The 16,535-nt window shown below is 41.5% G+C and overlaps 1 protein-coding gene across 1 annotated transcript in view; it reads left to right on the plus strand.

Moving 5' to 3' along the window:
* GDA (guanine deaminase) overlaps positions 1 to 16,535 on the plus strand; it is a 76,701-nt gene that overhangs the window by 41,274 nt on the left and 18,892 nt on the right. The window contains exons 3-8 of the mRNA XM_047097469.1: positions 1,232 to 1,403; positions 8,938 to 9,025; positions 10,511 to 10,616; positions 12,058 to 12,085; positions 13,239 to 13,346; positions 15,869 to 15,976. Coding sequence (XP_046953425.1) covers positions 1,232 to 1,403; positions 8,938 to 9,025; positions 10,511 to 10,616; positions 12,058 to 12,085; positions 13,239 to 13,346; positions 15,869 to 15,976 — 610 coding nt within the window. The remainder of the gene's footprint in view (positions 1 to 1,231; positions 1,404 to 8,937; positions 9,026 to 10,510; positions 10,617 to 12,057; positions 12,086 to 13,238; positions 13,347 to 15,868; positions 15,977 to 16,535) is intronic.

The following is a 16,535-nucleotide window of genomic DNA, read 5'->3' on the forward strand; positions in this document are numbered from 1 at the left end:
TTCCCACTGCTCTAAAAATGAGGCATTTAAAGATGTTCATTTAGTTTTGAAAGAGACAGAGACACAGAGCGCGAGCAGGGAAGGGGCAGAGAGAGAGGGAGACCCAGAATCGGAAGCACGCTCGAGGCTCTGAGCTGTCAGCACAGAACCTGATGTGGGGCTTGAACCCACGAACTGCAAGATCATGACCTGCGCTGAAGTCACATGCTTAACCCACTGAGCCACCCAGGCGCCCCTGAAACTAAAGCATTTTATAGGCGGCCCTGGTTTTGTCTTCCACCTAGGTGGTATACATTTGAATTGGTAGAATAAGGAATTCTTTGTTATGTCAAGTTTTGAGCTCAAGTTCTTTATGTACATTAAAATGTAATTAGTATTTTCTCAGGGTGGTGGCGCATACTGTCTTCTAACAAATATCTGTTGGGATATGTTTAGACACTTAATAGACACCAGTGAACTGGATTCGTTCTTTAGAAAAGCCGTTAGTTTTGGTTTGTCTCGATTTTGTGGGGAATGCCTCTGAAAACTCTTTAAAAAAACATCTTTCCAGAAGTTTCTGTTGTAAGAATCAGTAGACATGTGAAAATCAGTTGGAGGGCCAAGGTAACAGCAAGAGAGATCAGCAGCACCTGGGGAAGGGTTGATAGTCTCGTCTCCTAAGATTGCCTGCCCCTAACCAGCCTCAGTGTGCATTGCTGCTTCTATTTCAGAACTCAGCCCCTACATCACATGGGAAAAGACTAGATTTCTTTCAGTCAGCCAAGGTCAGGTGACCACTGGGTCTAAAATTGTGGCCACTGTGTGTGTGTCATCATCAGTCATCCTTAGTGACTTGGGAGTAATTCCTCAGCAGGGCTCTAGATGTTTTCAAGACCTTCTTTCTCATCTTTGCTCGCCATCGATACCCTTCCAGTCGTGAGAACAAAGTCGTGAGGTGTCTTGGTCCACGACTGCTTTGCTTCTACTCCGTGCTGTGCTTTTTCCCCTTTGTCATCTTTGGTTAACCTCACACCAGCCGTTTTAACAGAGGAGCCGTGTCTCTCCCAGCAGAGCCTTACTGTTGTTTCTTGATCTCTAGATAACAGGGGAATTTACAGCCCTCTGGTTGCATCAGCTCTAAACCTGTGTGGGGTGAACAATTAAATCATTGTTGACAGAAGATGTGATTTAAAGATATGGAAAATGACTGAAGATGGTGTTAAAGTTCTTTTCCTCTCGTATTAATTTCCAGTGAGTTTTTCATGCCTGGGCTGGTTGATACGCACATCCATGCCGCTCAGTATTCTTTTGCTGGGAGTAATGTAGACCTGCCACTTTTGGACTGGCTGACCAAGTACACGTTTCCTGTAGAACACAAATTCCAGAACCTCGATTTTGCGGAAGAAATATATACCAGAGTTGTCGTAAGTATCTTGCTTGTGAGTAGTGGTGTGTTATGACTGAATCACCTGTAGAAGGGTCCATTTTGGGGGGCAAATTTTTTTTAATGTGTATTCATTTTTGAAAGAGAGAGAGAGAGAGAGAGAATGCAAGTGGTGGAGGGGCAGAGAGGGAGACACAGATTTCAAAGTGGGCTCCAGGCTCCGAGCTGTCAGCACAGAGTCCAACGCAGGGCTTGAATTCACGAACCGTGAGATCATGACCTGAGCCGAAGTCGGACGCTCAACCGGCTGAGCCATCCAGGTGCCCCATCTTGGGGGCAAATTTTAATTATAAAATTAGCAGTTAAGGCTAGCATGGACTGTTGAGACTTTTTAAGGTTTTTTTACAGCCCAAGGAGTTTGTGACCACCTCATCTACACAAGCTAACCCCTAGCAGAGAGACAACTTGAACTCCAAATTCCCAAATCCCTGATTGGGTGGCCTCTCTTTACTCTGTTACTTCTTGTGTTTTTGCATTACTAAATTTGAGTTTAATGCATATGTGTGTTCCCTTACTCCTGCCAATCCACAGTGTGTTCTGGGGACCATATGGAATAGCTGTGTAACCTTTGGAAAGTTCCGTGACTCATTTTCCCCATCTGTAAAATAGAGATAGTGATAGTAACTATTTCATAGGATTGTTATGGTAAGTTAGTGTTCCTGAGGTTCTTAGGATAGTGCCTGACACATGGTAAACACTCTATATGTTTGCTTTAAATACCCAAGGAAGTTTAAAATTAAAATTTCAAGTTACAGTTAGAAGAATATCACATTATTTTAGTAGCTTCCAAATTGGGAGAAATCGGGTGCCCCCCCCATAGCAGGGCATGTGGGAACATGATGAGCATTAACACCACTAGAGGGAAATATGGAGCTAGTTCAGTCATTGAGCAGCGCCTGTGGTGTATACCCGCCATATATTGGAGGCTCTGAAAATGTCCTTCCTTCCACTCTTTCAAAGAAGTCAGTTCCCTTCTTCTTATTCCAGCCCTATGCCAAATTCACTCAGCAGCCAGAAATAGCTTCTGCAGTTGAGAATACCTTCTCCAGATCCCATCTTATCTGACCACTACCTCTTATCATTCAACACACTTAGCCTGAACATTCCTGCATTTTTGTTGGACCCGTCGATGGTTTTTCCTCTAAAGTGACGACTATGTGATGGCGACAATATTATAAGCGTTATGCGGTTACCCAGCCATTTTGCCATTTTCCTTGGTCTTGCGTCATTCAAGCCTTGAGGAGTAAAAGCAAGTGCTATCCTTTATACACTTGACTTGCTTAATTATAAATTCAGTGTAATTGTGGGTCTTATATATTCAGCTAGCATCCACATGACACCAGAAAAACTGAGAAGGACTAACACTGTGCATGAAGTTGCCATTGCATTGTGTTAATGAATCATGTTAACCACACCAAACCTTTTTATCCTCAAATTTTATTTATACTTCCCATTGTTCTAGAAAGGGTTTGAGATATCTTAAAATAACATAATGTACAATGGAAGCAAATGAGTCACAAGAGCATGGCAAAGGAAAAAGAGAGAGAAAGAAAAAAAAAATAAAACCGAGAGTTAAATGTATGCCATGGCCAGGGGGTGGGGGAGGGGGATCCACGCACTCTTTAGAATTTATCACAATGAATTTAACTTAAAGCTGAATGAGTTAGCTCAGTTAGTTCAATGACTTGACTTGAAGCTGAATACTCTAAGTTTCTAACAGCTGATCCAGAGAGGGAAATCAGTTATGTAATTTACACAGTGTATAGGATAAAAAATAAAACATTTCTTAAGGTAAAGCATGTCTATTCCTTATACTGATTTCCTTAAAAATTAATTCCAATAATCTTTAATATAAATACATGCTGTGTTGTCAAAATATATATTATTAAGGTGCTATAGTATAAAAAAAGACACATCTGTGTTTTATGTTTTAGACAGAGTATCTAGAACCATATATCCTTCAGACAGTATTCTATAAATATTATTTCTTATATCAGAGACTTAAGTATTTGATGTCAGTGACTTCAAAATAGATTTTATTCTTGACAAATATTTGCATTGCATATGTCCTATGTTTCTGATTAGGAGCAAGCAGGCCCACACACTTTAACAGTTGGATGAGCTGATGGTATGATTGAAATCTGTTTAAGTTGAGATGTGTTAAGAGTAGAACCTGTCCCTAGGCTGAAGACTGCCCATGGCAGTGCAAAGGGATGCTAAGGCAGTACTTACGAATAGAGGGAAGCCATTTTTGTTTGTTTGTGTTATTTTCTCCCTCAGAAAACCTAGATCTATACATCAACGAATGGGCAATCCAGACCCCAGAGTTTTGCACCATAGATGACAGTGGTGCAAATTTCATTTCATTTCATCTGCAAATAATTAAAAAACATTTTTTTAACGTTTATTTTATTTTTGAGAGAGAGAGACAGAGCCCAAGCGGTGGAGGGGCAGAAAGAGGGAGACACAGAATCTGAAGCAGGCTCAGCACAGAGCCCAACGCAGAGCTCGCTCGAACTCACAAACTATAGATCGTGACCTGAGCTGAAATTGGCGCTCACCCAGGCGCTCCAATCCGCAAATGATTTAAAAAGTATATATTAGCAAGCCTCTCCTGAGATTATACGGAAAAAAAATCCCAGTAAAGCAAGCCTAGATTTTCTACCTTTAACCACTGCAACCTGGGTGAAAGATTACAGTTTTAAATTGGACTGGAATGAACTAAAAAGACTAGAAAGAGTTCAGTAATCTATATATTATACAGCCTGTAGTCAAGGGATTGGAGGTGAGAGCCTTGGTAAATGGACGACGATAAACTAGTTGCAAATATTGTGGATAATAGAAAGAATATGCTTACTCTTTGGGTTTGTCCAAGATTCAGCTAATGAATCCAAACAATTCCAAAGTGGTATCAAATCATTAAAGTACAAGGTGGAAAGAAAGGGAACGGGTCATTCTTCCCCCCTATTTCAGCACACTGGAAATGCAAATCATCTAATCTGTTAAGAGGCCATTGCTACAAGCCTTGAAGTTGGTAGTCATCCTAAGTTTGGAGTCTGTGTTGAGCTCAAAAATCTTAGCCTCAAGAACTGTAAGGCTGAGGAAAGACTGAAAACACAGGCCACAGTCTGATGTTATTCTTGATAGAGTCTTGTAAATGGGAAAAATACAAACTCGTCACTAATGGAAGAGCCCCCTTGAAAAAGCTTATGAGGAACCAGGGCGGAATGGAGTCTGGGATGCCCAAATCTAGAACAAATGAAGAAGGAAAGCAGCTGTATTTTAGAGGGCCTCTTCAGTAAGTTTTAAAGCCGAATTCTTATTTCTTTCAATTACATAAGCCACGCCCATGTGGCTCCTTTGTTCAATGGGCTGGACTCCGTGGGAACCGGCAGGAGTAGTAGCGTGGGCGGTCTTTGCACCGTCCTCTTCCCTCCTGCCTTTTCTTATTTTCCTTTGCGGACTCTCCCTGTCCTGTTCCTTAACTATAATTCGGGCAGATTCTTGAACATTCCAGTTTGATCCAGTCCAATTTGAAACTGCAGTTTCTCACCCAGTGAAAGCTTCCCCCCCATCCCCCCCACCCCCACCCCCGAGTCAGAGGAAGGACTTGTCGGCGCCTGTGCGGTGCTTCCATCGTCCTTCTTGCTAATGAGCCAACAATTTTGATTTCATCTTCACGCCAAATTTTTAGAAAAGGGTGAGAAATTTTGAGAATTTAGAAAATGTTAGATTACACTTCTGTTTTCGTTTTGAGTTTCATTTTATTCTGGTTAGGGTGTGCAACTCATGTGATTATTTTTCTCAGGAATTAGTTCACTTTATTTTATGACCCAACAAAAGGTCAATTTTTTTTTATGATTATTCTGCCCATTTTTTATTTTATTTTATTTTTTAAAGTTTATTTATTCTGAGAGAGAGAGAGAGGGAGGGAGAGAAAGAGAGAGAGAGTGAAGGAGGGGCAGAGAGAGAGAGAAAGAGAATCCCAAGCAGGCTCCATACTGTCAGCAAGGAGCCTGACACAGGGCCTGAACTCACAAACTGTGAGGTCACGACCCAAGTCAAAGACAGTTAACTGACTGAGCCATCCAGGCGCCCCCTGCCCATTTTTTAAGAGTGTGGGTTCTCTGTCAATATGACATTTTAACGTCTTTGTAAGATTGAGTTGTTAAGAGTGTTAGACAAGTCTTCTATCATTTTTCAATATATTCTTCCATATCAGAAGTCAAGAATATTGTATGTACTGTCCCTTCTTCGTCTCCCCCCTCCCCCCACATCTTATGTTCTATCATCTGAGGTTTTGATTTCAGTTTTTTTCCACTATCTACACTTAATTTAAAATAAGCTTTAGCTTACAGGGTGGCTGGGTGGCTCAGTCGGCTAAGCATCTGACTTCAGCTCAGGTCACGATCTCACAGTTCGGGGGTTCGAGCCCCGTGGTGCGCTCTGTGCTGACAGCTCGGAGCCTGAAGCCTGGTTCAGATTCTGTCTCTCCCTCTCTCTGCTCCTCTCCTGCTCATGATCTGTCTCTCTCTCAAAAATAAATGAACATTAAAGAAATTTTTTAAATAAGCTTCAGCTTTTAAATTTAATATTTTAAAATTTAATTCCACTTTATTTTTCAACATCTGTACTTAATTTACCAGTGTGCTTGCTTTTTCTTGTGCTTCTTGGATCCCTGGCTTCCTTTTGTATTCGTGTTTCATTTTCTTGAAGAATTAACTTCTGATAATCATTTCCAGTAAAGTGGGTGATAAGCCTTCCAAATCCTTGAATTACTAAAAATGGTTTTACTTTGTTATGACTCTTGAATGATGCACTTTAGCTGTGGAGAAAATTCTATTTAAAATGATTTTCCCACCAGCATCTAATGGGCTGGTGTCAATCTGACCTGTATTCCTTTCTGGCTAATTTGCTGGCCTTCAAGATTTTCTTTTCATTCTTGATGTTCTGAGATCTCACTTACGGATCTCTTTTTCAGTTCATTCTCTTTAATATGTAGTTCTTTCAATATGAGAACTCCTGTCTCTCTTCCATTCTGGGAAATTTCTCCCCCCCCCCCCCCGCCCCCACCTCTCCCCTCTCTTCCCCCCATATATACTTCCCTCCAGTCTACACTTAGCTTGTGATGAGCCCTGTTAGAAAAATAATGAAATATCTTCATATACTTTCATGTCTCTTTTGTGCTATGTTCATAGAGAATGCTGTGGCCCAAGTTTGCAAATCATTAATTCACTCTGACCATTCTAATGGTCCATTTCTCTTTCAAGGGTAAAATGTCCTCTCCTATCCGTCTAAGGATGCTGATTTTAGTTCACTTTATGTCTCTTGTTGCTTAGTAATTCTGCTACCTCAGGTATTCATTCAACAAACATTTAATGAGCACACACTCAAATTCAGGCGCTTTTCTGGTTGCTAGAGATTGAATTCAATGTCTCTGTCAAGATACTACCCTTTCTCCTGGATTTGTGAATCTGATAGAGAGTTAATCCTTATCTGTAGCTGACAGGCTCTAAACATCTCTGGCAGTCAAACACATTTTATTTCATATGCAAAGTGTCTTAATTTGAAAAGATTGATGTAAAAATCCAGATTTCCCAATTCTCTCAACTTTTGGGACTAACTGATGTCACTGGGCTCTCACTTGTTTTTTTTCAACATTTGGCTGAAGCTGAGTAGAGGCTGTTAAAATATGGCATATTCTTCCCTATTATCTTAAGTGCAAAATATTTTTCCCCCTGAGAGATTCTTTTTTAATTTATCCTACAACCCTTTTATTGACTTTCAAATTTCATTTATAAAATCTTTAGTGTTGGAGAGCCCTTGTTCTCTCATTTTCATAGCATTCTGTTCTTGTTTTGTGGATGCAATATATTCTTTTATTTCATTGAGAATGTTAATCATAGATATTTATTTATTTACTTATTTAATTTTAGTTTTTTTTTTTGAGAGAGAGAGTGCACGAGTAGGGGAGGGGCAGAGAGAGCAGAAGACAGACTCTGAAGCAGGTTCCTAGATATGAGCTGTCCTCAGAGGGCTTGAACTCATGACCTGAGCCAAGTTGTACGCTTAACTGACTGAGCCACCCAGACGCTCCTTATTTATTTTTTTTAAAGTTTATTTATTTATTTTGAGAGAGAGAGGGAGTGTGTGAGTGGAGGGGGTGGGTCAGAGAGAGGGAGAGAGAGAGAATCCCAAGCAGGGTTTATGCTGTCAGCACAGAGCCCAGCATGGGGCTCCATATCACCAACCGTGAGATCATGACTTGAGCCGAAATCAAGAGTCAGATGCTCAATGGATTGAGCCATCCAGGCACCCCAGATTTTTTTTTTAAATCAAACTTTATTCTGACCTTATAAATTGCCTCTTTTCTCTGAGATTTTTTTCCCAGATTCTTTGCTCTTTCTTCTCTTTTTTTAGAGTAGTTTTCCTCAAGTATCTATTGAACCTCAAACATATATTCCATATTTAAGTGTGACACTCAAAGACGCTGATTGGGAGTCTGGATGGGAAGTAGCACTTGTTGACTGGTGAACTTTATTCTAGGATGGACAGTGAAGGCAATGAATGGCCCTTCCAACTGTGGGCCCCAAATGCCAAATGCCCAAGGATATCTTCTTTCTAGAACCATTCATCTTCTCTAGGAAAGAGTCATCAGTCCTGCCAGGAGTGATGGGAGTTGCATATGTGACGTTTTGGGGGGTGATGACCAAGGATCCCATGATCCTTGGGTCAGCCAGATTATCCACTTAAAACTCTTCAGTCGGCCATACTTTGCAGTATTGGATGTCTAGTCTTCAAATACTACACAGTTTCTGCAAGAGTAAATATCTCCTGCAGGATCAGGTTGGGTGGGTGGCTGATTTCAACAAGTGGGGAGAAGGGTCCTGCCAGGGTTTAATCTTTTGTATACAGACTATCGGCCAATTCTCTCTTAACAGCTCCATGCTTCTTTCTCTCCTTCCAAAGTCACCTCCACGTTCTCATCCTTGTTTTTTTTTTTTTCTTTTTTGTCTAAGAAGATATAGAAATGTTTCCTCTGCTCATGTCTCTTTCTTGTGTGTTAATAAATTTTACTGTTAGTTTAGTGGAAACTTGCTAAGGAAGGGAGATAAATACATGTGACCAATCTGCCAGGTTGAACTAGAAATCTGGCTGCATAATTTTGCCCTCTTATAGATAGAAAAATCTCATTTACACCCCTTGGTGCAATAAAGTTTGGGTATCCTTAAATAATCCTAAAAAAACAAGGAATTAATTAGTATTGCATTTTGTGAATTCTGCAACACCAAACTGTGTGAATCTAGGAAATCAAAAGTACCAGCTTCTCCTCCAGTTCACACTTTTGGAATATAAATACTTTTGCCATTTACCTTAACTGTACTTCACATCAAGATGGCATACCTTTAAATAAAAACATTTTAAAATTAAAAACTAGAATTCTATTTTCGTCTTCATCTGCCATGTGACTTTTCTGGGCACACGCGATTCATGGTTTTGTGATTTATTTTTAGAGGAGAACACTAAAGAATGGAACAACCACGGCTTGTTACTTTGGAACAATTCACACTGACTCATCCCTGCTCCTTGCAGAAATTACAGGTGAGGAAATGAAAGCATGATGTATGGGCACATCCATCCAAGACAGTCAGACCGTGTCCGGCAATGACTTCTAGTTGTGAGCAGTCCTGCCTTTTAATTGCTGGAGTTTGAGCACCGCCTTTCTTGCGAGTAATTAGGTGTTTGTGTATGGCCCTTGGATGTTTTTTGTTGTTTAAGTAATGTGATTATTTACCTATGGTTTTGGTTTCAGAATGGTGTATACGGGTCTGAGGTTTTTGTATTAATTCAGAGCATTTTGGAACAGGTTTACTCATTGTCACTGTGGCAACAGTTTATTATGATCCGCAGATGTTGTGCTGGCTGCTGGCTACACTTAGGAGACGGTGCGAGGTGCTGGGAATACAATGAAATAGAAAATCGTCTCTGCCCTTGAGGAGCCAGACAGGATTAACTGACTAATAGCTACACACATTAATTAATAACTGTAGTAACAGCTGCTGTGCTCTTGCTAGACGCCCGGCTTTACATGGAGCACTCGGTGTGGGTTATTGCCGCTCAGTTGCAAACAGCCTTTGGAAGTAGTCGTCAATGTCCTCGTGTTACAGATGCATAAACTGGTGCTCAGAGGACGGAACATGCCCAAGTCATACAGCTAGTAAGCAGAAAGGAGACTGGATTTAGATGAGCGATTCCAAAATTTGCACCTTGCACAGTGCCCAGAACATGGCACATGCTCAGTAAATACCTCGGGCTCCTCTGGCTGATGCACTGATGCTTCTGCTTGCTGGCTAAGGTAGTTTATGCCAGAGGCCTGAAGGGTAGCACTGAAAATATATATTGCTATTTTGGGAGGAGACGGAGAAAACTCAGAATTGGATCATCTGCAAAGAATTCACGGAAGGGACTGTTAAACGGGGTTCAAAGGGACGTAAAATGGGGAGAAAGGAAAATGTCTTCCCAACAGGGGAAATGACATGGACAGAGGCGTGGGAGCAGGAACATCCATAGTAGATCCAGGAAGCGGGGAACAGAGTAGCTAAACTGGAGGACAGGATTCATTGCTGGGTGGGGTGGGGGAGGAGGTGGGGGAGATGGGACAGTTCAGACTATGGACAGATTCGTATGTGCATCAGACACTCAGATTTTAAGCCAGATGAGGTATCTGATGAAGGTGGGGTTTTAGGGAAGAATAATATAATGGCCAGGTATTAAAACGAATTACAGGGGAAAGAGGCAAAAAGGCTTTTGCAAGACTCTTATGACAGAGGCACAGACATTGTAAAAAAAAAAAATGAATATTACCCCACATAGCTTCAACTTTCTAGCTAAAATAAAATTTCTCCAGCACCTCTAATGAGGACTAGGTTCCTTAGGGCTGAGAGCTGCTGGTAGAACTAAGTCAAATTCCCCACTTATGATACATTCTCACTTACGTTTTCATAATGATTTTAATTGAAAGATTAGGAAAGACACCATTTGGGAGAAAAAGAATGACTTCAGATTCCGTTTGTGTGTGCCTCACAGATAAATTCGGGCAGCGGGCATTTGTGGGCAAAGTCTGCATGGATTTGAATGTTACTGTTCCCGAATACAAGGAGACCACTGAGGTGTCAATCGAGGAGACAGAGAGGTATATTCATCTTGATTTGTCTTGTGGGCAGTCCCTTTGCAGCACTGATGGAGGCAACCTCTGTGAACCAGGCGGATATACACATATGTCACTGTGTGGGTTTGCCCCACTTTATGCGGTTGGTCTGGTCCTAAAGAAAATATTGCATGTCAATACTGTTTGGGAGCCTCTGTGAACTCGTTATAGGAGTCCTAGGGTGAACCCCTTTGTGAAATGAAAGATTCTTTTTAAAAGTTAATGATTTACCACTCCCCTCTCCTTTAGTATAGATGGAGGCTTTTGTAAATTGAACTTGCTTTAAATATATGTGGTGTGCTCATTAGATTACTTTTGGTTGTGGGTCATCCTCTTGCCTGAGATCACGGGTTTTTGTTCTGTTCTTTTAAGATGACCTTGGGATACTCTATGGATCCCCAAAATACTCTATCTACACTTCTTTAATGGCTTTTCCATAGTCCCTTTAGGATCTGATTTGACAAGGAATTGTGTTGTATGACTCTCAACATGCAAGAGATCCAAAAGAACATTCTCTAGATTCAAATCTCCCCCAAGACCTAACCTATCCTGATGCAAGTTTTAGAAGCCCAACTTTTCTCCAGTTCCAAACTTCCTTCACCTTAAATGTGTCCTCTGAAAAGGGTGGCTTAGGAACTGTCACCTGCTCCCAGAAAGAATGAAACACGCCTTTTATCATCGGCCATTTGCTGATGGATCTGTGGATCTGTGTTTGTGATCGTAGTAAACCTTAATCTGCGTTTTGATCCAAAACAAAGGTCTACCAGTAGGCAGGAAGCTAGCTAGTAAATATATTCGGCCAGGGCACAAATAGGTATCTCATAGGCCCTACGGATACTACCGTCCCTGCAGATACAATGGGTAAGATTGTCACCCGGTCCCATCTGGTGCCCCCTGCCCCCAATTCACAGCCACCTCTGGCCTATTCCTTCTGCCTTACTCCATCGTCTGTGCCCAGGAGCACCTGGCCTTTGGAAATGAATGATGATGTTGTGTGAGAAAGTAGCTTTCGCTCTATAAAGGAAAATTAGGAGGAGAGAGTCCTATGGCTTCTGAACACCTCCAGGTGCATAGGATTCCATGATTCTAATATCCAAGGAGCGTAACACCCTACAATATTCCCCCAAATAGAGCCTAAGCCAGCAGAATGGCTTCTGTGCAGTGGGGATACTTACGAACAGCCCAGCTGATGTTAGATGATAAAACTTCAGTTCCCTGTGATTTCGCACTTTATCTCCCTGGCCGCACGTGAAAAAGCAGAATAATTACTACTTGTTAATCTTTAACTGCTGGTGGTAAAACATGTACAGCGTTGGAAATGTTTGTCTGGAAGTTAGGACCTGTGAGGATCATGTTTTCACCCTTTTTAAAAACGTATTTTTAAATGCCAAATTTTTCTATTTTCCCATTTGTTGCTGTATTTCAGATTTGTGTCGAGAATGCTCCAAAAGAACGTAAGTAAGCTTGTTCCCAGCTTGTTTTTGGATTGCCTTTGTGCTGTTTGCAGGATGCGTTATTAAGTTGTTTGGTAAAGATTAGTCTGCGTGTGTTTGGCTTACTCCATGCATGCAGAAATATTTTCCCAGAGCCTTAAATTGTTCCTACAGTGGACCCATCAACTCAGCTCTGTGAGGTCAGGCTTTTTTTGTCTTCTCTGTGGTTTTCCCTTCCTCTTCTCTAGAACCTTTTCATCTCACAGGACTGGTCCCTGGGGAGGTAGGAGGGGGCTTCACGGATGTGGAAAGATTGGTAAAAACTGGAAGTTGGCTACCTCAACGTTGGCTCTGGCCTCTTGTACTCCCTGATCTGGTCTGAAGCACAGATAGTGTCCACCCTGATGCCCCAGCCGTTGGCTGCCTTGGTGCCTAATGTGTGGTATATCACATGGCCTGCAGGCATTCAGACACTCCTCTTTGCAATGCCCTAGTGTCGGTGAGCCTTGGAGGCAGTGCTGTTTCCTTTCCCGACCCCAGCATGCTGGTTCTTAGCTCCACTGTGCAAGCCAGCCCCTTCCTTTACCACCTTTTGAGGTCTGATTGAAAATCTAAGGAATCCATTATTTTCAATCTAATCTCGGGAGACCTACCTGCAGCCTCCTGGGTCCTCATCTTCACTACTGCTCTCCGAGCCCTTCTCTCCTGTTCAGCCTTTACCCTGGGTCACATCAGAGCCAATGCTGCCACTAAACGTCCCGAGGGAGGCCACGGCCAGCACACCTCCCCAAGATGTAGGTGGTGAATAGGCCTCCAGCTCACTTTTAGTCTCCCCAGTGGCCTCCTTCGGATGTTCTTCTGTTTCCCGTTTCTCTTCATGAAGGCCACCCAGTCAAGGCCTTGTCTGAGCCTTCATGTGAATGTGTGACTCGAGGTGTCTGTCATTTAGGCCAGAATCTTCTTCCATTGAACTTGGTGCTGTAGAATCTTGTCTCCATTGTCCTCAGTCATGAGCCATTTCCATGAAACCCAAAACTTCCACCCGCTGTTAGAATGGGAGACTGTCCCCCAAAATGAAAACATAGTTATATGTGTATGATACGCATGTTAGGGTCTGCTACACATTCATGATATCCATGGTTTCCTGACTAATTGCTCTTTATATTATTTCCAGTATTCTAGAGTGAAGCCCATAGTGACACCACGTTTTTCCCTTTCCTGCTCTGAGACTTTGTTGGGTAAACTGGGAAACCTCGCGAAGACCCATAATTTGCACATTCAGGTGGGTGTTTTCCCCCTAGTTCTGCCTCTGTCCAAACCGGCAAGACTTCTCAGTACCCTAAATTCTTGCAGTAAATCTCCAATTCTTCTCCTGAGATCTAGAGTAATAGCATCACAGCACAGGAAGGGCTCTTACAGACGTCACCTAAATCCACTCCTTTCATTTCTCAGGTAAGAAACCTGAAGCTCCTTTTACCCTTGGTCTTCTCTGATCAGGCTTTGGAGAGACAAGGACATCATGAGTAACCAAGCCAGACCGACGACACACCGGTTACCTGTTCTCTGTAGGATAAATTTCAGGCATTTCTTTCCTACTTCTCTCTTTTATTTGATACTTTTTGTCAGTGTTCTAGTCCTTGATTTTTGGAGGAACCGCCCATTATTTGAAAAGCAAAAAGAACCTAATTTCTACTTGCAAAAATGCATTTAAAAGCCCTTTTGTTCTGAGTTTCTTAATTTGAAATCAGGAACAAAAAAAGCATATCTTACTTTGTCATTAAATGGTTGCAGTTTAGGAACAAAACCCTTCTAAAGCTTCCAGCTAGGTTAAAATTGGGGGTTGCAAGCTCCCCTTCACACATCCTCCGGGCTTCATCATGTACTGCACTCCAATTTTCCCTCTTAAGAGTTGACTATCTTATCACAATGGGCAAGGGAAGAGAGAGACAACACATTGATTCTATATCAGAGTGGAAGGTGTTCTGTTTTGTTTTAATAAGATTTATTTTGTTAGGGCTTCTCAACTCTTCTCATTACCCCCCGTTTTTTGTGGACTGTGATATTTGTATTTTTTATTCAATCCCACATAATTGTAGGGGAGGAAAAAGTTTTCCTTAACCTTCTTAGAGTCCCTGGCCACATCTGAAAACTAAATTGACAAAGACAGATTAAAAAGGGAAAAGCATACAAAGGTATTTAATCTCAGCTTTACATGATACAGGAGACTTAATAAGGAAATGAAAACCCAAAGAAAGAGCCCAGAGCATTTCTAGGCTAGGTTGGGTGACGAGAGCACAGTCATGGAGGAATATGATCTTTGGTTTGGATTCTTCTAGGCATCCTTTTGTCTTCAGAGATAAGGATGCTTCTTCCCTCCAAGTATAGGGTGGGCACCCCTCACACAAGAGTTTTATTTTATTTCCCTGTTTCAGGGAAGAAGGGTGGAGGAAGGTCAGAGTGACCTTCCCACTTCAGCTATTTTCCTTTGGCTTAAAATAATACAATATGCCACAGTGCCATAGTTGGGGGTAGTCTGTCCTGAGCTCCATGAAGACACAGCCAAATCAAGCGTGTCCTTGCTGGGGATGTATGTATGTGTGCGTGTGCATTTAACATCTCCTCAAATTTATTACAATGACATGAATCATCTGGTTGTCCTTTTTTCCCTTCAGATGCCCAGGCATTTCTTCAGTGGTCTAAGTTTCCTCAAGGACAGGATAAAACTCAGCCTCTAGGTGGAATACTCTATTTTTAGAACATGGCTCTTTTGTTCTTCTATTTATTTGACTGACACTCTACTTCACGGAGAAGGGAAATGGTATTGCCATTCTTGAAAATGGTAACTTGCTCATGAGGTTTTTTTTTCCCCCCATTATATGTACTCATCACCAGTTGGTCTGGGGTGATTTTTGTTTTAGGCTAGGGAGTGAGGTGGTTACACCCAAGTGTTGTGTCTCAAAAACACTTTCTGCCCTCTTGGGGTTTGTGATGTTCTGCAGGTGTGGGGGCCAGGATTCATTTGTTTTGATTGCGTGTGGATTCTTATGGGCTCTTTTTTGGTGACTTCAAGATTGTCTAGCTCAGTTATTGTCAAACTGTTTTCTGCACAGGAGCTCATTCTGGAAGGTGACAAAGGGGACAGAATGACGACAGGGTTCCAAAATCCCAACCCTGCTTCTTCCTGAAAGGCAACTTGTTGATGCCTTTTACATATTGGATGTCTATGAATTTTTATATGAATTTTTGGAAAATCCCTCACTTAGCACAACCCTCATATTTGAGAGCTGAGAATGTGGAGGCCAAAGGAAGTAGCTGACTCACCCTAAGACACACAATTAGGCTCAGAACTTGAGCTAACATTTAGCTCTCCTTGTTCAAATTCTAGTTTTCTTATGAGGGAACCATGCTGTCTGTCCCTTTGTGGCCCTTAAACTCTTATCTTAAACGGCTAACCCCAGAAGCAAATTGCCACCAATAGCTAGGCTCTTGACCCTTTTCAACTACTTTTTACTTTCATTTGTTCCTAACATAGTATGGGACTTGGAAAGACTTCATTGGAAGAACATAACATTGGCTTAGGGTTAGGGTTAGAACATTACATGCTCATGTAATGACATAGTCATAGTTAAATTTTCATGCAGCTGTTATATATGATATGTATCATTGCTTTCAATAGAACACTTGTACATTCTTCGTGGTCTTACATAGGCAAGTAGAATCCATCCTTATCCTTTTGGGGAAGAAGTATAATTTCTGATGGTATTTGACATTAGAAAATTGAAACTATTATTTCTTTTCTTGTAGAGCCACATAAGTGAGAACACCAGTGAAGTAGCAGCTGTGAAGAACTTATTTCCCGATTATAAAAACTACACAGATGTGTATGATAGGAACAATCTTCTGACAAATAAGGTACATTGCATATCGTGACATAACCTGTATACAGCAGGGCATATTTATCTACATTTTAAGATCTCAGGGGCACCTACGTGGTTCAGTCAGTTGAGCCTCTGACTCTTGATTTTGGCTCAGGTCATGATCCTGGGGTTGTGGGATCGAGCCCCATGTTGGGCTTTGTGTTGAGCATGGAGCCTGCTTAAGATTCTCTCTCTCTCTCTCTCTCTCTCTCTCTCTCTCTGTCTCTCTCAAATAAAAATAATAATAATAAAATAAAATCTCAATAGTAATCTCCAGACTTCTCCAACCTATGTGCATTTCCCAAACTAGAGCATGCACATATGTGGGTAGATAGTTAAAAATGAACTGAAGTTTCATCCCAGTAAAGAAATCTAAAGGCTTCTTAGAAGGAGGGTAGGTCGTTTGGCCTAAGGACATTTTGTCAGTATCCATTAGAATATAAATACGCATTTCCTTGAGTTAGCAGATACGTTTTTAAGGATCCATTCTGTACGGGATATGAATAGGAATGTTAATTAATGTGAAAGTTAGAAAATATCTATCAGTGGGGGAT

Source organism: Lynx rufus, unplaced genomic scaffold, assembly GCF_022079265.1.
Source record: "Lynx rufus isolate CCGP_SWC_20201006 ecotype Redwood Valley unplaced genomic scaffold, mLynRuf1.p SCAF_10, whole genome shotgun sequence".
Lineage (NCBI taxonomy): Eukaryota > Metazoa > Chordata > Mammalia > Carnivora > Felidae > Lynx > Lynx rufus.